General features: G+C 38.0%; 1 protein-coding gene across 1 annotated transcript in view; it reads left to right on the top strand.

The window, feature by feature from the left end:
- Nucleotides 1–550: 550 nt before the first annotated feature.
- SEC24D (SEC24 family member D) overlaps nt 551–20,007 on the top strand; it is a 51,686-nt gene continuing 32,229 nt past the window's right edge. The window contains exons 1-7 of the mRNA XM_009576143.1: nt 551–701; nt 2,674–2,800; nt 4,891–5,039; nt 7,095–7,364; nt 8,156–8,277; nt 11,857–11,968; nt 12,557–12,684. Coding sequence (XP_009574438.1) covers nt 551–701; nt 2,674–2,800; nt 4,891–5,039; nt 7,095–7,364; nt 8,156–8,277; nt 11,857–11,968; nt 12,557–12,684 — 1,059 coding nt within the window. The remainder of the gene's footprint in view (nt 702–2,673; nt 2,801–4,890; nt 5,040–7,094; nt 7,365–8,155; nt 8,278–11,856; nt 11,969–12,556; nt 12,685–20,007) is intronic.

Genomic DNA, 20,007 nt, shown 5'->3' on the forward strand with positions numbered 1-20,007 from the left:
GGGTACAACTTCAATAACTTCAAATCCCGTGGTGGCAAGGGCACTGTATCTGAAAACTAGTCTTATGAAATCCAATCATCTGGTTTAGTAATGCAGAATTCTTCAGATTTTCTAGTTTTAATCTTAAATGATTGCAATTATCAGGATACTCTTTCCTGAAAGTTTCTTAAAAGTTTCTTTTATCCTGCTTAACAAAATCTGGCTGCAAGAAAGAAATTAGATGTCTTGTGAATGCTCTCATGATTAGAAAACTTTTTCTGGGTTGCTTTTAATCAAATTCTGTTGGTGTTTTGGTTTGGTTTGGTTTTTTTTTCCTTTTTCCTTTCTTCTTTAACAACAACAGAATCAAGATGTGAAAGCTTAGGGAAAAGTTGCCTGGTAATAGCAAGGAAAACAAGGTCTTTTTTTGCCCTCAGATGTGTCTTTTGTGTTTTTGGAAACACAGTGCGTCTTTTAAAATGCACAAAGAGTAAAAGTAGTAGCAGGTGTTACTTTCTCTTTTACAGATTCTTGAAGAGGACAGGATACTTGGAATGAAAATATTGCCATCATGAGCCAACAAGGCTATGTTGCAGCTCCTCCATATTCCCAATCCCAGCCAGGAATAGGAGGCTTTTCCGCAGGTTTTGGACCACCTAATTCTTCACTTCATTATGGGCATTACGGGGACCCTAACTCCTCATACTCAGCACCTCAACCAGGTATGAAATTGCCATAAAATGTGTTTTCAGGGTCTGCTTTTCTATGAAGGCATTTTGCATCTCTTTTTCTTACTTGTGTCAAAAAATGCTCAATTTTACACTGCTACTGCAACCGGATCCTACGCTAGCTTTGTGTGTGTTATTGTTGATGCTCAGATGTTAACGTAAGATGGGTATCTGACCTTTGTGTATGAATTCCGTTGTGCATGAGTGCTTAATGCTGTATTATGAGTAATACCTAATACAGACAAATACAAAAGAGGTGATTTCTGGGAATAGAGAAATGTTTCTCAACTCATACGTGTTAATGGCAAGCGAGCTCTCAGAAATGGGTTGTATTCACATTAGGACCCCTGTCCTACTGAATTCTTGAACACAAACTTGCCTATGAGTATGAGTTGGTGTTCTTCCGCTTAAGCTTGCTTACTGGGTCATGTATTTGGATAATGAGTGGTAAGTAGAGCCCATCTGCTTTCTGACCACTCAGGAGACAATTACTTTCTATGAGGAGGGGCACCCTGGGTACAAGCAAATTACAAGCAAAGGGAATATTTGCTTTATTTCTACCAGCATAATCATGCTACAGATCATGTCATTGACATCCAACAGATGAACATGACTGTCCTTGTCTCCTCTTTGCTTTTCATTAATTTTAACTTAGTGATATGTGGCTTCAGATCTTTCAAGAAGTATAATATATGAGTATATGGTGATTGAAGCTTAAAAAAAAAAATTGAGAGCGTGGAATTTAAGCCTATTTTGCTGTATGAAAGTCAGGCTGGTCTAATTTCAGTAGAGTCAAAGTGGGCATGCTAGACTAGTGAATTGGGGCTGTAGAAAATATCCAAAGAGTAAGGTTTTTTCTTCCCTCTGTAAGTCTACTAGTATACGTAGCTGAGATAGGGTGACAGCAAGAGGGACCATCTCAATATTTTGCCTGATATCACAGGGGGAAATTAGTTAAAATAGTAAAGATGTCTGAAGTATTCTCTAAAGCATCTTAAAAAAAATACTTGTTAAAATTTTCAATAACGTTTAGATTATGGTAAGTTACGTTAAAGTTAGTATTTGAGATGGTGGATTAGGGTAATGACAGAACTAAGTATCCAAGCATATTGAAGTTTTTAAAATATTCTGTGGTGTCCTTCATTTTTGTGTTATCATGAAAACAGAAAAAAGAAGGAGTTTTACCCAGTTTCTCTAAAACTTACTAAAGACAGCAGGAGTTGTGTTACCTTAATCTAATGCTGAATATAGCCAGAAGATAGAACTACTTCTTAGTAGTTAGATTAGAATATTTGGGAATTATCAGAATACTTGGGAAAAATACCAGTTTTGGTACCAAACAAATTTTTGATGTTAGAGTAATTTAAAGGAAAATAATTCAAGAAATACAGGTTGAAGAGCTATTTATTCAGCTCTGCTGTTTACATAAATTAGAGTCTCTTCACAGTTCTAGACTGAATTAAGAACCATTTTTAGCATAGGTTTACAGGTTCCACATTTGGAGGCTTTTTTTTTTTTTTTTTTAAAAGGTTGTTCCAAGTTTTCTTTCTGACGGTGGTCTCCGAAATCAAAGGGTCCTTTTGCCTCTACCTGTAAAGATAACTGGGTGACAGGGAATTACCAGTATCCCAAATTGAATTGCAGGGTCTGTTCATTCTTGCTTCTTTTTTACTGTCCTTCTTGGGTTCTTTTGCTGGAAAGTTACTGACTACTATTTGCTTCCTTTTTACTATCTGTTCTTTTTCATACCTGCTTCTATAGCTGACCAAAGATCTGTCCTTATGGAATCACAGAATTACTGAGGTTGGAAGGGACCTCTGGAGGTCATCTGGTCCAACCCCCTGCTCAAGCAGGGCTACCTAGAGCCGGTATTCTTATTGCTAGAGCAGGGCTGTACACTTGTATTTCTTGGCGATCTTGTGCTTTCTTACAAGGTTCTTACATAAAAGTACTTCTTCTTTTGCAGCTGTGTCGAAGTCAACTGCGCCTTTTGGATCTTCAGCTCCTGTTGGGCCTCCACCACCTGGTACACATCAATTCAGCCAGACCAACTTCCAAAATGGGCCCAGTACACCAGGGCAACAGCCACATAGGTGACTTTGAAGAATTAATGCATGAGATCTAAGCTATTTGACCTCTGTTACCTCTCTTCAGCTGCTTCACTGACATTTAAGTATGGCATCCTGTTTATCTTCAGCAGTTCTGACTTACTCTAATTCTGAACTGGATCTTCTAGTTCGGTTCCCTGTGATATTAAACTGCCAGATCATACAGTGTGGTCTGCAGTCTCATTAAGTTCCATTTTACAGCAACTCTGGTCTTTATCATGCGTTCTTTTTTGTTTTATTTTTAATTATTCTTTCTTCTTGATCTTAGACCCCTTGTTCAAAGCAGCAGTAAGGTGTTGTAAGTGCTGTTTGGTACAGAAGTTGCATTATTTTTTTTGTTCACTTTCTGATGTCTTAATTCTCCTTTGTTGTGAGGTACCAAGAAGTTGTTATTTACAAGTGAATAGTTGCCAGCGAGTTTTGACTAGAAGCTGGTGCATGTCTCTATATCTGTAGTTCCGCCCCCCTCTCTGCCTTGTTAGGATGTCTTGGCTTCATTGTGGAATCACAGCCAAGGCTCCATAGGGTAATTTAAAGACATTTTATAGTGCAGTTTTGTTATACCCTCTCAGATGGATGACTGCTACTCTTTTGCTTACATCTGAGATTGGCTATGAAGAGTTTATCTGAAGTGCTGTTGTCCTGCCTCCAGAGCTCACAGGAAGAAGTGAAGGAGACAGGAGTGGGGAAAGGAGAAAATAGGGACAGGTGGAAGCTGTGAAAAGAAATCTTGGAAAAATGATTGTATGAGGGCATAATCAAGCTTTATTACACAGTGGTTATATTGCAGATAGTTATAAGTGGGTAGATATGCTTAGCTCTTTTATTTAATTCTGTCAAATGTCAATTATTTTGCTCATCTCCCAGGAGTGGCAAAATTAGTTTGTGTACCTAGAGGTATTTTAGTGTTAGTGAAATTCACACCATTTAACAACATTCTTGTTTTAGTTGATTGAAGTCTTAATCTGCTTCTGTGCTTTTTAGTTGTTGTATAGTTATTTGTGTTCAGATAAAGCCATGTATATGTTTTATTAGGCATCAAAATAGGGAAGCCTGTTTGTTGTCTGTGTGTTATCACTGTGTAAAGGAGGACCCGAAGAGACTGGTGATCAATTGTAAAAGACAATGTACTAATGCATGGGGAGAAGTGGTGGTTGTCTTGAAGATGGTGAACAGAGTCAACTTGACATGACCAACCCAGCAAAATACTGATTCTCTTTCCTAGCTTCCAGTCATTGCCCTGACAGCTGCACATCTACTGTTTTGTACCTGATCTTGTTTTATTCCCAAATTGCGGAGAGCTGCTCTTCTAGGCCAGGAAATTTCTACATCAAAACTTCAAGGAAAGTGAATTCTACTTCTCTTGATACAGCTAGGCCCCTCCTCAGTTTTAGAAGTGGTCATAGGAAAATCAGCATAGGTCGTCTTTGGGACATAGCCTGAGATCTTATTTTTCTGGAGTGAAATAGTCTGGTAGAAAATACCTTTATAACCCACATGTGTGTCACCTCTTTCTTTTCTTCAGTTGTTTTTCTTGCATTCATGTTTTTCCATATCTGATAATCATGAAGCAGTTTTTCCCTACCTGCATGTTCTTTTTTCTTCTACTACAGGGGACTCCTTAACAGTTTCTCACTTCATTTTCCTCTCTTCACAGACTTTTCTCCTAATCTTCTTCAGCCATCCCCAGTAGGGAATCTTCCTTTATAAGCATGGAAGGGGGATGGAGTGATGCGATATGTTCAGAAGCTTGTGTTTCTTAATCTTCAAGCTTTCATACGGTTATTACCGCTCTCTCTTTGCCATGGCGTACTCACTCTTCATTGTTTTTAACAAGTATGCAAACAAACATGTACTGTCTTTTTTTGTTTTAAACAAGTGTGCATTCTCTCTGTGCTTCATGACCATTTTAATACAAGTATACGTTTTCTGAGCAGAATGTGAGCAAACTCTCTTAAGAGTCTGTCTATCCTAGTTAATTATTTCAGTACCACCCTTGAGAAGGTAGGAGACCTTCTAGAGATATGATTGTTTGATGTAATTTTTTGCATAACTGCACTAATTTTTCCCTTTAGGTTTCAAGGCCCTCCACCTCCAAGCAATACAGGACCTTCCTATCCTCCCTACAGTCATCAGTCACAACCAGCCTACCCAAATACTGCAGCCACTTCACCTACAGCGCAGCTTGCTAACCAGCTCAACAGCATGCAGATAAATAGCTATGGTAATCAGTTTTATCTGATCTGATTTACTTTTTCCCAGTTAAAGCTATTAAGACTATGATAATTAGAAACTTACTGAACTTCTATATAAACAGAAAATGAAATCTTTGACCACTATCATTTGCTTAAGCTTAGATTTTTTTTATTTTAATCTCATCCTATTCCTTAAATCAATATTCTTAAGTTAATTCTGAATTGATGATGAACCTTCCCGAAAAGTCAGCTATTTTATCAGTCATTTCTCAAATTACTTGGTGATCCTGTCAGTAACAGCCAATGCATGAGCAATAATATACAGACGGGGTTCCATTTTTCTCAGCTTTTTAGAGTTTCTCTCTGTTTTGAAACTCTCTTATTCTTTTTTGTCTAAATCTTGCAGTTTATTTTTTCATCTAAGTTTTTTTGCATTTATTTTAAGGTGAAAACATCTCAAACCTAAGCCATGAGGTAAAGATGTGATCATGTGATTCTTCTATGTAAATTACTTCCCACCACTAATTTTCTGTTTGGTTATATCTGCTTTTCCTGAGTATTTCCTGGTGAACTTTCATTTAAAAGGAGTGGAATTTAGTTAGCGTTTTGTTTTGCTGAGGCCAGTGTCTTTAGGAGGATGAATTTTTTAAATGAGGATCACTTTGGTGGTTGATATCTTTCTAAGATATGTGTAAAGGTGAATTTTTCAGTTCAGGCTGCACTGATACTATATCACTGTTCCTACCCTGACTTCATGAGTTGCTGATTTGACTTGAATGAAACCTGCGTAACTACGGTAGGTCTGACCCTCTGTTTGTACAATTGCTTGTGAAAACTTACAACTTCACCTTAGAAAAATTAATTTAGACTCTAATTCAACCTTGACGTACTGAACTGCAAGTGCACAATTAACTCAGACCTTTTTATACAGGACGAGGTGTGGCCCAGCACGTCTAGAGCACTTCATATATAGGAACTCATATTATTTGGAGCAGAAATTTTTTTTTGCTTCCTGCCTTCGTTATATTGCTTTCAGCAATAATTACGTAATATAATGTTCTTGCTGGAAGGTTGAGATACCCTTCAAACCATTGAAGACATGGATTCTTTACAACTCTGCCTCTGTGTTGGGTTTTGTTCTTCGGATTTTTCCTTAGCTGTAAGTCTAAGTTGATGTAACTTGACAGAGTGCTGAAATTCACAGCTTGTAAAGCTACTGGAGTGATGTTTGTTTGTACCAGCTGAGAACCTGAGCTTGTGTTTTGCATGTGAAATTTTTTTTTCAGTTAACATGTCTGACAGAAGATACATTTTAATATTTGTATATTAATACACTGGTCCTTTTGCTCCAAACCTTATTTTTTAGCTTTCTTGAAAATTATTTTGCCGTAGGTCTTTGGGGAGAAATTTGACTAAAAAAAAAATGTAGGTTTTGGAAAGTAATAAGTATTTACAGATTGTAAGTCTCAAAAAAACCCCCTATTTCCGGGGTCCTCTTAATTCTAATAGGAGTCTGGATCTTATAAACAACAAACTGTTCATCACCAGTGTGTACAAAATAATTCCCACATGTTTACTCTTTTAGCATCAAAACCAGAAGATGGTTGTAAACTAGATAAAATCAGTGGATTTATCTTCCATCGAACCTGTCATGGTGAAATGCAAATAACAGACTAACAAAAACAGTCCACATAAGAGAAATCAATTACTAAGTAAAAAGAATGTTGTTTCACATTATGAAATTAAATATTATTTCAAAAGCAAATAGCGATTTATGTGTATTCTAATCAAGAATTGTCAAAGGCTGGCTTCCCTCTCTCTTTCCCCACCCACCCCAGCTGCAGGGCTTTGTTGAAAATGGAGCCAAAAGAAATAAAATTGAATGTCTGAATCAGTTCAGACTTAAACTACGAGGTCAGATTTGTTATGTGAATAGGCATTCAGAATCCCCATAACGCAGCATTGTCAGTATGGGATACAATATTGCCTGTATGTCGTAAATGTTTTGAGCAAAGATAGAACACCTTCCACAAAGAGTTAGTAGGTTATCATTTTTGACTCAGCTGACATCGTTTCTTGCTCAGGTCCTGGCGCTACTCCGAGCTCTCGCATGTCTTCTGGGCATCCGGCATCTTTTCAGGGTCCACAACTACCACCACCAACCCAGCAGCCAATCGCTTTACCACCTGGATCACAGGTTCCTCCACCAGCAAATAATGTTAATGGCCTTTGTGCTCAACCATCATTGCCTCCTACGGCCAGACAAGATGGAATCCCGGGTCCTGTCCCACCAAATCCTAACTTGCAACAGCTTTCAGGACAGCCTCCAGGGCCTGGATATCATCCTCAGCAAGGTAAGGAAGGATGTTTGTTATGTAATTGAAAACAAAACATACATGGAGAATCACTGGTGGAACTGCAACCATTCACGGTTGGTGTTCTGCTGACTTGGAAAAATGAACATTTAATCCTCTTTTTGTGGAATAGAAAGATTTGCATTCTCAATAGGTACATTCAAGACAGGCTATGCTTTTGCTCAAAAGTCTGTTGAGACTGTAACTAGAAAAAGGAGATTAATTTGGATCAGGAACAGAATTATTTGGTTAGTAATGGGTAAAGGCGCAACATACTACAGAAAGGAGTTTTTCTTATACTCTGTAAAGGCTTAAGTTGCTCTCTGTCTTACAGTACTGTCTGTCATAAGCAGCTTTCAAAAATGCTTTGCTACAGCAATAAAAAATTATAACTGAATACAATTATTTCACCTGACATAGGTAAGTAAAACAGTTATTTTGACAACTAAAAAGCCAGCTAACTAGACCAGTTTGCATGGACTGGTGTTAGGGGAGAGATTCTCACTAATGTAATGGCCTGGTTTGAGTAGCTGTGATAATCTCTACTAACCGTCCTACTTGACATACACCTGAAAACTTTGGAGCCAAAGTTGTCACGCCCAGTCTTACGTTTACCTTTCAAACACAGACTACATGAGCCAAAGTAATCCATTTCTTTACTTGCTGAAAATAGAAGGGAAGGAGAAGTTGCATTTAGCTGAGTAAGAATGAATTGTATGGCAGAAGTTGATGTTAAAAATTGATAACACAACTTAAATACTTTAAATGAATTGTCATTTATAACTCTGCAGCAAACTATGGTCCTCAGATGGCAGGATCTCAACTGTCTTATCCTGGTGCTTTTCCTGGGGGTCCGGCACAGCTCTCAAGTCTACAGCAGAAGAAGCTTGATCCTGACTCTATTCCAAGCCCAGTAAGTAATGTGGCACTGATTTTTTATAAAAGTAAATTTCTGCTGCATTTAAGGTAAAGGAATGACAATGCTAATATTCTATTTATTTTAGTTGGTGGGTTTTTTTGTAACATAAAATTGCACTTACATGGCTTGGTTCACAAGATACGTTCCAATTTTTGCAGTTCCTTAATTACATGCAATTTTGTACTCTGTGCTGTCAGTTTTGGATAAACTAGTGCATAACGTTAGTTTTAGTACCGAAGAGGCTTTATAACTTTATCTAACACGGGACATACCTATGACTCTGGATACTTTAATAGGAATTCTCAACAGGATTCTTAGTATGACAGTGAGCAGTACTGAAGGATTACTTGCATTCACTGCAGCTGATCACCTTTTCTTTTCACTCCAGAAAGTTCGAAGGCTTAAGCTTAGTAACAGGTAGACACCTAAAGCAGGATTTGTGTAGAATACAGGTATGTGAACTCTAAAACTGCAATCCTGGAAATACTGAGAAGTCCCATGCTCAAAGGCCAATCACAATTTGATTTCAGGAGCTTTTCAGGCAACTAGAATTATTTGCCTGACCATCCTTCCAGTTGCTGCAGCCTTGTAAGGATTTCAGTAGCTTGCAATATACTTAATGCTTAAGCTTCATACAGATTGAAGAGGCTCAGCTGTTGAAGCATGCCCAAACATGCACTGGTGGGACAGTGTCTCTTCTTCTTAGCATGGTGTTAGACAAAGAGAAAACAAGGTTATGGTTGTGTCCATCTTTCTTAAATAAAATAGTCTAATTGTTACCCAAAGGAATAGCTAGTCACATGGAGGCTGCATTTAACTTCTTTATTGAGAACAGCTGATTGAAATAGAGGGAGAAAATGTGCTGAACTTATGGGGAAAACACATTCTGATGCACACACTTATACTGGTTCTGGCAATTGTGCGGATGGGTCTAAAGGTCCTCAGAGAGTCGGGATTCTTGAAGCAGGCTGTGTCCTGCAGCTTTGACCTAGAACTTCCTATTTAAAAAAATGTATTAACCACCACATTGTAAGCTAGTCTGGGTGGAGGAATCTTCCACTTCTCTGCTGAGGCAGTATTGCTGTATTTGTGGAAAGAATTTGTGTTCCACTGAGATGAGGTAAAAGCCTGATACTGTCTAGTAGGGAGCAGCCCTGCTTCCTTAAATTGGGATGTTCTTTTGTCCTTCTAGAAAAGATTATTTGTTTTATCTAGTGATGGTTTTGATGTAAAATCCCCAGAATTTTGGAAAAATGCTTGTTGATAATCACTTAGAGGTTAATGAACAACTGGAATTGCCTCTGTTAAAGGCAATTTTCAAGTTAAATGTAACTGAAAACCATTGTGTAAAAAAAAAAAACACCCCTAAAGTGAATATCTGTATAATTTACAAATGCCCTTAATAGGTCAATCATTCCTATGTTTCAGTATTGTGCTTTTTACATAGGGAGGATAAAATGGTCTTGTCTAATTAAAAAAAAAAAAAAAAAGCAGGGGGGAGAGGGGAGAAGGAGGTCTGGCATGAAAGCATGGACTGATGTCTTGTTTCAATTACACATGTAGAATAAACAGCCTTGACTATGACAGCGATGTTAAAATAGGTTAAAAGGTTTGTTTAAGCAGCACAGAGAGGATCAAAATGACATGTTTAAAAGAAACATGATCTGGGTCAACGTCTGTAAAGGGCAAAAAGCTAATTCAGAATGAGGAATAAGTATGACCATGTGTATTTCTCTTGTTATATTTACATTATATAATTACAGTAGTGTTGCCAGATAAATTTACTTCTTATCTGTAGCCATTGTTGATTTACGTTATTCTTACGTATGTTAGGGGTTGATTCGTGCTCTGACAACATTTATGAAAACTAGCATCTGGGCTTTGTCAACAATTATTTCCAAGAACAATGATATATTTAGGTCAATTAACTGCAGAATACCATGGTACATTGATCCTTTGCAGAGCTAAGTCTGAAAGTGGTTTGCTTTCTTCAGCCAGTGGACCATTTTAGAGCAAAGCCTTTTTCCTTCTAATGCAAGAGTTAGCAATAAGTATACAAGCCAAGGAGGCAGGGAAAAGTAATCAAGCAGAAGATATAACAAGCTGTCTGAGGAATGTATTGTATATTTAAATTGCAATACAAAAACTTTATTGAAAAAAAAAGTTACAGGCCCCAGATTATTTCCAGTGTGTTAGGAAATACCTCTTGGACAATGATCAATAGACTCTGTGAGGCTAATTTTGTTTTTCTTCTCTGTTTGCTTTCCAACAGAGGCTTCTGAACTTCCCTAGCTGTTATTAGAAATTCATGTGCAGTGTAAAGATGCAATTCCATGGGATACCAGCAACACTGGCAAAGCCAGTTTCAGAAATTCCCTGTCTCATTCCTCTTGCCTCTCACAGCTGTTCAGCTACACTCTAAACCAGATTGCTGAAAAGATAGCTTCTTTGAGGGAAAAGGAGGAATAATGGTATCATCTCAGTAATCTGGTTTATCATGTGAAACAAAACACAGCTTTATGTAACTTCAGTTATATCCTGAAAAGTATCAAACTTAAACAGGGGTGAGGGACTGTGCAGAAGTGACAGGGGTGGAAGTGAATGGGAAAGGAATTTGTTCAGTAGTAAAGCCAGCTTCATGAGCGTTTCATGACATTACATTGCAAATTGCTGTAAACTAGGCTTCAACCAGAGTAGATCTGTACATGATCAGAGCTGCCTCATTTTAATAAAAGTTTTCTGTGATTGCTCTCCTTTACTTTCTTTCTAGGAGGAGGCTCACAACATGGTAGTCTGACCTAGAGAATGAAAACCCTGAGCTCCAGTGTTGAAATCCTACTTAACGGCCAACAAGTCTTTTCTCAGGAGTTTAAATTGCTGCTTTCTAAACGGCAGTGCTGAAATATAGCTCAGCTAGGAAGGTGATCTACTATGTAGATTATTGTTTATTTCTTAACCACCCTGTGTATGGAGCCTAGTCAGGAGAAATGAGGGCTAACCCCTCCCACTGTTGCAATCTGATCAATTACCTGTACATTCATTTGTGAAGAACAGCAGCTGGCACAACTATGGTCATACAAAAGATAACCTGGTATATATGGCATCTGAGTGAGGTGATGCAACCTTGCACTTCAGTTTCATCTGGGAGAATGGAAGGCCAGATTCAGTAACAAGGGCTTATTTACACCATCACTCTCCTCAATTTGCTGGCTAGGCTCTCTTGAAAAGGTCTGTCCTCCTAGCAGTCAATATACTTACTCTAAAAAACTCATTTATTCAGTGTATCACTGAATATACTTCACTGTATATAGGTCTTATCCACCCCAACATGTAGTGTTACCCCTGAGTTCCAACAGGCAACTGCAGCTGTAAATGAGTCACACTGCTCAGCTATGTGTATAGTTTTCTAGTTGTTAAGTGTGCCAGAAGCCTGTATTGTGATAGGTTTATAGCACCTCTGTATAAGACAATGTCAGTAGTGTTACTTGGTGTAGATGTTAGCATAACTGTTTATGAATGTAACTGAATGCATGGCTTACCTTTCTCATACTGTTCTTGCTTCTTATTCGTCAGATTCAAGTAATTGAAAATGATAAGGCTTCTAGAGGAGGACAGATCTATGCTACAAACACAAGAGGACAGGTTCCTCCTCTTGTCACCACAGACTGCATAATCCAAGACCACGGTAACTGTCCTTGTTACTGATTTGGGAGTCTTTCTAGATGAAATCAAATATAATTTTAAAAAAAAAGAGGAAAGACTAGATTCTCAAATTTCTCATCTGTAAATGATGCTTCTCACTCTAAATTGGACATGAAACGGGAAACTCCCCTTTAAGAAAAAAAAAAAGGGGGTGGGTGGGGAGAATGGGAGTTGAATTCTTACACCTTGGGTTAACACCTCCTCTACCCTTCCTGACCTTTAAAATAATATGAATAGTTGTGACAACTTTTCTTTTTAACTTAAAAATTTTCAAGGTTTTAAATTTCAAGTTGAAAATCCTTTTTGGATTCTTCTGAAATTTTAAAAGATATGTTTAAATCTCTGCTTTAAACTCAAGCAGCAAGAAAAGATTTACCCACAGAGGGGCAATGGGCTGACATATAAAGAGGAGAGATGGGCAGAAGCTTGTATGGGAGGGGAAAAAAGCATGTATTTAACTTGGCACATGCACTTGTTGCTTTATGTTGTTGTTTTGATTTTTCTGGTTTGTGTTTGGGATAGGTGGGTTCTTTTTAACAGCCTTTCATTCTGCCTGTGTTGGGTGTTCTAGGCCACGCCAGCCCTCGCTATATCCGATGTACTACCTACTGCTTCCCATCATCTTCAGATATGGCCAAACAGGCTCGCATTCCACTGGCAGCTGTCATCCAGCCTTTTGCTATTGTTCCACCAAATGAGGTGAGGGCTAACTGAATATTAGTCCTATGTGGTTTTGTCTCCTAAATATTACAGACTTGTTCTTCTCTCGTTGGTTTCGGGGTGAGGGTGTTTTTCCTCTGACTGTGAAGGAGTAAGACAGCAGAGAGATGGCAGAAGACTGTCAGATGCACTTGGGTCATGATGCAACTTCAAGGGATAAAAAATCTGTGTTTAGAAAAGGTACAAGAGCGACAACTGTGTAATCTGAACCACTGGGTTCCTGGTATTCCCCCAACTGCCTCTAGTTTATGCAGGCTTTGTCAGTTGTTTGCTCTGCTGGAACTCCTTAGGTATAGGCAAAGACATTAAAAGAGGACGACCAGAAACTGTATCAAGTTAATTTTAAGATGTGGACAGTTACATTCAAAGAATGACATTTTTCCATTTAGTTCTTTACAAAATAATCTCATTTCACAACAGACTGAGAAGATAATGGTATTTTCTACTTGGATGAGCTGAGTCATAGAAGGCAGCTGTAACCACCCATTTTTGGCACTCATTTGGAGACACTAACCTAGTCAATTCTTTTTCTCACATTACCATCTCTAATAGCCTTTCATATTCCAAACATATCCCTAGTTCTTCTGCAGAGTATTTCTGCAGGTTGGCAGTATCCTGTGGTCTTAAGACAGTTACCCAGATTTCCTGGCATCCCCAAAGGATTTTATCAGTAGCAGGGATAAAACCAGTTTTCAAGTACACTGTTTAGCCGCATCATCTTTCTTGTTCTTCAGCTCCTGCGTCGTCCATTGCACAGCTTCTGCATTCTGCAGAATGCGTTTCCTTTTCATGTGCTGCACTAATTTACTTTCAGAGTGCTGTTTGCTGGGAAGAAAACAGGGATTTCATGGAAATTGTAGTATGTGATTGTGTCTTCAAAAACTCATAAAATGCATGCACAGAAAAGCCTCATTAAAATTGCAAAGACTTTCAGCACTTGGTTTTGTGGTCTTTAATTTTTCTTTAACTTTGTTTTATTACTTGTAAATTCTTAGGGTTTTTTTGAAAAATGTGTTGGAAAAAAACAGATGTTGTTCTTTATCAGGATGGATAACTTCCAATCCAACAGACCTCTGTAGTTTGTATTAAGAGTATTATTTTAGCAGCGTAGTATGTAGTTATCTTCTCTGTGGTCCACAGGGAAATAGGATGTATTACTTATGGTTCTGCAGATACTGAATCTCACCATTTGTCTGCTAGACAGCAATTTGGGGTTTCGTTCCAGTTCTTGAGGGGAATGTGCAGACTTGGCTTGTTGCCCCCCTGCATTTTCTCCTAGATGAAACTCCCGTTGTTGCTTTTCCACCCCTTCGCTTTACCAGCCAACCTTTAATCTTTCCTACCCTTTATCCCAGTTTCTGTGCCCAGGTGGCACTTACTGATTCTGCTTTCATGTTGGCTCTTCATTTGTGCATCTTTCACTTTCAGTCATTTATGTCCCCTGTGCATGGCTTCCCTGTCTCCTGCATAGTGTTTGGATAGGGTGATCAATGAGTTGCTAAAATCTAAATCTCTTCTGCATACATCAATTAGCAGTGTGTACAAACACTTGAACTTGGCCGAGTTCAGGAGGGTTTTCCCAGGGTTGGCAAAAAGATGTACTCAGTGACCCACCCATTCTGAATTGTTAGTGCTCTCAAGCTGTTGGAAGGGTCAGTGGAATTCATTAATCTGTAAAAAGCAGTGTATTTTTCCTTAGCCTCTTTCTTGGAAGAGGCTAAAAAAAACCTGAAAAATGTCTCTCAAAATTGGCAAAAGTCCAGCGTGGAAAATTTTAGTCTGAACAATTATAGCTTGGTAAAGTTATAAGAACTGAAGAGATGGTGTTACAGTAGGAAGCGTTGGACAGTCTTAGCTGAGGCAGTTTTTCCGAGGCTTGCCTGTGCCCTTTGTCTTCACTGCTGCTGCCAAAATAACATCTTGCTCTTAAGATGTTCTAATAAAAATGGTCTTCCATATGGGATTTATAACGACTTTAATTCTGAAAAGCCACTTAATTTGAAAGAACTGAGCTTTTTATAGAGGTAAAATACACTCAGGGGTTATGTGTGTTTCTGAATTTCCTAGTATGGTGCATTCTGCCTGGAACTAGTGACTGCAAGGCACAGAATGTTCTTCATTTCAGAATATCTAGCCTATCCTATGGATGGTGCCTTTTAACAATGCCTACAGGTGATGCTCGTCACATGTTACAGGGCTCAGTACAGAGTTGAAATCTGTCTAATCTCTTTATCTCTTGATAAACAGCATGTTGTACATAGTAATGTTTAAAATAATGATTTTTTTCTTCTAGCCTTTTAATGAATAGTTTCCCTTCATTCATCTTTGTTGCAGCTTCAGCTGCAGATATGTCTCCGTTTCTGCTGTTTCTAATACACTCAGTGTTAGCACCCAGAGAATTTCAGTTCTGTTTCTTTTCAAAGGAGGAGGAAGAAAAGCAATGGCTACAAGTGGACCATGGATGTGAAATGGCCACAAATGGTGTGTGCAGCTGGTAATATGGTTAGGAACAGCTGAGAAACTGACCTATCTCACTTGAACTGTAAGGACTTCAGCAAATCTACACAGTATACATAATCTATTATGATGCATATTACATAGACATGCCTTTCTGTGTTAGTAAAGCCATATTTAAAAAGCTATGGATTATCAGGGTCATTCAGGTGACTAATAGACTTGTGAGTGGTCCATAAATACAATTCTTAATTAATTGGTATTTTGCTTTGATCGTTACTTATAGTTGAGGATGAATTTAAAATAGTATATAAAATACATTTGCATTTTCAGTGGTCTGTTGCCATAGAATTCATGTGTGTCTTTTTTTTTCTATGCCATAACGGTACTAAGACAGTTAGAAACAAAGGAAAAATCTTGCCTTGCTCCCATTTCCAAATAATATGAGGATTCAGTGCAGTTTTCAGACGGCTTGTTGTTCCTTTCTGGAAGCCAGTCCTGGGTGTGGATTTTGATTCATTGAGAGGATTGGGTTTTGCATTGATGAAGCATTATGTTCTGTCCAGGTGATGTAAATGATGTCAAGAGAACTGCGGATCGTATTTTCTCCTATCCATGCTTTGTTTGGCACTGTGTAATCTGAACTGCAGCAAAAATTTAGTAAAAGAGCAATGAAATAGCTAAGTCTACTGACACTGATAGAATTAGATATGTGTATGAGAGGGAGAGCACAATTGTACAGACCTTATTTTCTTTCTTAATTGAATACTTACTCACCGTTTCGATGGATGACTTGTAAATGGTATTACATGTTGGTACCGGTTGGAGGGTTGTGCACTCTGATTAGTGTCTCTTGCTGAGTTTACATTTTGACCATCAGAGCAAAGTGTAGAGCTGTTGCTGGCTGTGCAGGCAGCGGGAAGGAGTGCCTGAGAGATTCTTCATCTAAAGTAACTGGATAGGAGGTAGTAGGAAAAGGTAATTGGGGTCCTGGAGTTGTCAGAGATGTGTGTGTAATGGAGATGGTAGGCATCACTTTGCTGTCAAATCTGTTTTGTTCCTGTTACTTATTGACAAGGAGATCCTATGAGAAATTCTGTTTGGAGTTTACTGTAGCTTCTGCAGGTGAGCAGCATTTTGTTCTGCCAATTAGATATTTTTCATTTGTCTCTCCTTTCAGATTTTACTTTGAAGAATCAGTAGTGTTCCAGGTGGCAGAGCCTGGAACGCTTCCTGAAGTTTTGGAATTAATGTCTGTAATGAATTTAAAAAAAAAAAAAAAAAAAAAAAAAAAAAAGAAAAAGCTGCCAATTGCATTCATAGAAACAATAGTCAACTGGAAATTGAGCTTCGAGGATTTGTTTCCTTTGACTAAGAATGCAGGGAGATGGAGCTAAAAGATCCTGGGAGCTTTCAAATAGAAAGTTTATGTACAGTGACTTAACAGTAGTTTTCTCAGAAATACTCTTCCAGTTTGGAGATCCAACCTGGAAAAAGAGAATTTGGGATTTCAGCATGTCTGAAAAGCAGATTTAAGTTCATTAGTCACTGTGGGTTCTTTTGGGAAAGTGGAGTGTCTACACACAGGGTCTGGTGTCCCTTCTCCAAAAATGAAGTGGGAATGTTAGCATACACAGTGAATACTTTTTTTTTTTTTAACTAAGGTCTGGGAAAAAACTGTTAAGAGCTGAGAAATACACGAACTTGAACAGTGGCATCTTTTGAAGATGTGTACAATAGATATCTCCATTTCCAGTAAAGAACGGGATACAAATTATCCCTGTGAGAGAACATAAGAACACAAAGTAAAACCGTCATGGTGCTAGATAAAGATGTTAAATGAAGAGATCTCATGCATGTCTTTGAATAAGTGTAATGTGGTTTTTGGGGGGGAGCCCCAAAACAAACAAGGTTTGCCCCTGGAGTGAGAAAGAACAAATTCAAAATTACAGAAATGTAGTGGAATGAAAAGACAAAGATGCTGTTGCTTTATACACTGCTAAAAACTCCCCAGGCAGTTGAGACCCAGTGGAGTAATACTGTGTCTGAGAAGTTCCATAGCATCTAGAAGTCTGGTGGAAATTCTGAGTTGAGAGGACACAAGGCCAACATAAGTGAATATAAAGCAAGACATAAAAATGTACCTATACCAGTAGGCTGCAATATCGGTCTTCACATCCAGAGAGGAAAGCTCAGCTGCGCAACAATTTATAGTTGAAAGAGTAAAAAAGATCTAATGCAGCTAAGATGCAGGATTTCAGGCGCTCACATGTAACCTGGTAAAACTGCACAATGAAAACATTCTAGAGAAGCCATTATCAAAATTTAAATAGTAAAACTGGACACACTGAAGAAAAGTTGACAAAGGAGGCTTTACTTCAGTAATGTTAAATCACAAGTGAGAATGAATTTAAGACATAAGTAGAGGCCATTCAACAGAGATCGTTGTAGGGTTGTGTTTGATATCCCAAGGGCAGCTAGGTTAGCAACTCTTGGCATATAGGCACTGAGCTTTAGAAGAGCAGAGCAAGTGAAATGGATTTGTTCAGAAAAGCCCTCAAGTTGAAAGTTAGAGGGGCAAAATCCATGGAGGGCACACAGTCTCTCAGCCAATCTAGAAAACTATAAACTAGTGAACATTATGTGTATGCTATATATCATTTGAAACAAAGGCTGTTAAAACATTCATGCCTTACCGCCTGCCCCCCCCGGCGTCTTAACAGCTCTAGACATTTCTGAATCTTATCTTTACCACATCCTTATTTATTATTTCTCAAAAATAACAGTTCATTTTCACTCTCCTGATTTGGATGATCTATGGAAAGTAGTTGTTTGTTATAGATTGAGAATACAGTATCATTGTTTGGCAGAACTTATTTTTAGTCCACCAGTGCTTTAGCAACCGTCTGTAAAAATAAACTAGCTCTCACAGTTATCATCATAGACCAAGCCCTACATGAATTTGTTTTGGAGATGTATGAATGTTTCCAGAGCCTGAATAAACCATGTGATCTTGATTTAACATTTAATACTACTTGCTAACAAAAGGTAGTTAAAAGAGTATTTCATGTTGTAAAAGCAAATATAAACAACTCCAAATAAGTTGTTTATCTATAGATTTAAATATTTAAATATCTAAATTACCTTCTTCTTTCCTCCTTAGTGGTTTTGTGCATTCTCTACCATGTTCTTTCCTATTCATTTGAAATTTTTTTTTTAGAAGTATTCATTGGTGGGAATTTAATATTTCACTTTTCATTTTCTGCTTGGTTAATTAACTAGTTAAAAGATAAGATTGGAATGGAATTGCATCTCAGAAATGCTGGTGTTCGTAAGCTAAAAGCCATTTAACCTTTTCAGGATAGGAAACTTTGATGATGACCAGTGCAGCTGAGCTGTTGGGAAAGCCATGGTTTTTACAGGGATGACAGTATGGTTCCTAGGTAGAGCTGTAAGGTTAGCAGAAGCTAAAAATTGAGTGAAGTGAGTAAGTAGCACATGATGCAATGTTACAAATTTTTTTTCGGTTTCAAGAACAAAATCAAGCACCAGAGTGCGAATTTTGTTTTGGACCCCAAGTCTACTCCTTTGAGTTTTAAATAAGTCATTCAAATGTTAAATAAATACGAAGAATTAGGGAAATCCCCACACTCTTGCAATCTACCCTGGGCTCAGTGGGGACTCGGGTTCTGCTGTCCGTATTCTGTAGCTGGTAAGAAGGGCGAGCAGGCTGTAGCTTTAGTTTGAAGCATTTTTTTATATAGACACATGCATTTGTTAGTGGTTATGTGCTTATGCAGAACTCTGGTTTGAGGAGAGTGAGGAATGCTTAGTTTGCAGGCAATACGAAATTGTTCCAACTAAACATCTTACTGACTGCTCCTTTCTGTTAGGGATGTGTTAAAAAGCACAGACTGCAGAACAGATCCTTGAGGTGTTTGCTGATAACATTTACCCACTGTAAAAAGCTGTCATTTTTATTTTACCCTTTGATTTCTGTCTTTTATTTGCTTACTTATTCACAGGAGGCCCTTCCCCCATATTGCATGAGAGCTTGGCTAATTTAAGCTAATTAAATTAGCTTAGCTAATTTTTGATGAGGGATTCTATCAAAAGACTTTTTTCAAAAGGAATACGTTATATCAACTTGGTCATGCTTATCTGCATGGTGGCTGACTCTTGACAGAACTCAACAGATCTATATGTCATGACATACCTCTGCAAGAGCCACATCAGCTCTTCCTCTGTATGACCTATTTATCTGTGTGTCTTTTTATGTTCTTCTCCATTGTAGTATCTACCAATTTGCTCTCTTCCACTACCAGTGGAAGTAGAACTTGCTGGTCTGTAGCTCTGGGATCACCCAGAAGTTCTTTGTAAAGTTTCTTTTTGTTTTGCTGCCTTCTTTCCTTTTGGGCGCTGAAGCTTATGTAAGCAATTGGTTTTATGTACAGTTCAGCAATTTCACATTGTGAAAATTTTTAGACAGGAATTACATGGTTAGACAGTAAAGTTGTCCATGCTACTAGTAAGCTTTTTTAATTGCTTATGTAAGCAATTGGTTTTATGTACAGTTCAGCAATTTTACACTGTGAGTCTTTTTAGACAGGAATTGAATGGTTAGACAGTAAAATTGTCCATACTACTGGTAAGCTTTTTTAAACTATCAAAAGATGATAGTTTTAAGAAAACTTTCTGAACAAAAGGTTCTGAAAGAGAGATTGGTGACAGTTTTGCCCTGTGTTGTCTATTTTGAAATATCTCACCCTTCTCAATGTTGGCTTGTAACTTTGTAATCCCCATATGTACTTGAGACTTGATGTGAGATTCCTCTTCATATTCACAACT

The sequence above is a fragment of the Fulmarus glacialis genome, unplaced genomic scaffold, assembly GCF_000690835.1.
Source record: "Fulmarus glacialis isolate BGI_N327 unplaced genomic scaffold, ASM69083v1 scaffold13544, whole genome shotgun sequence".
Classification (NCBI taxonomy): domain Eukaryota; kingdom Metazoa; phylum Chordata; class Aves; order Procellariiformes; family Procellariidae; genus Fulmarus; species Fulmarus glacialis.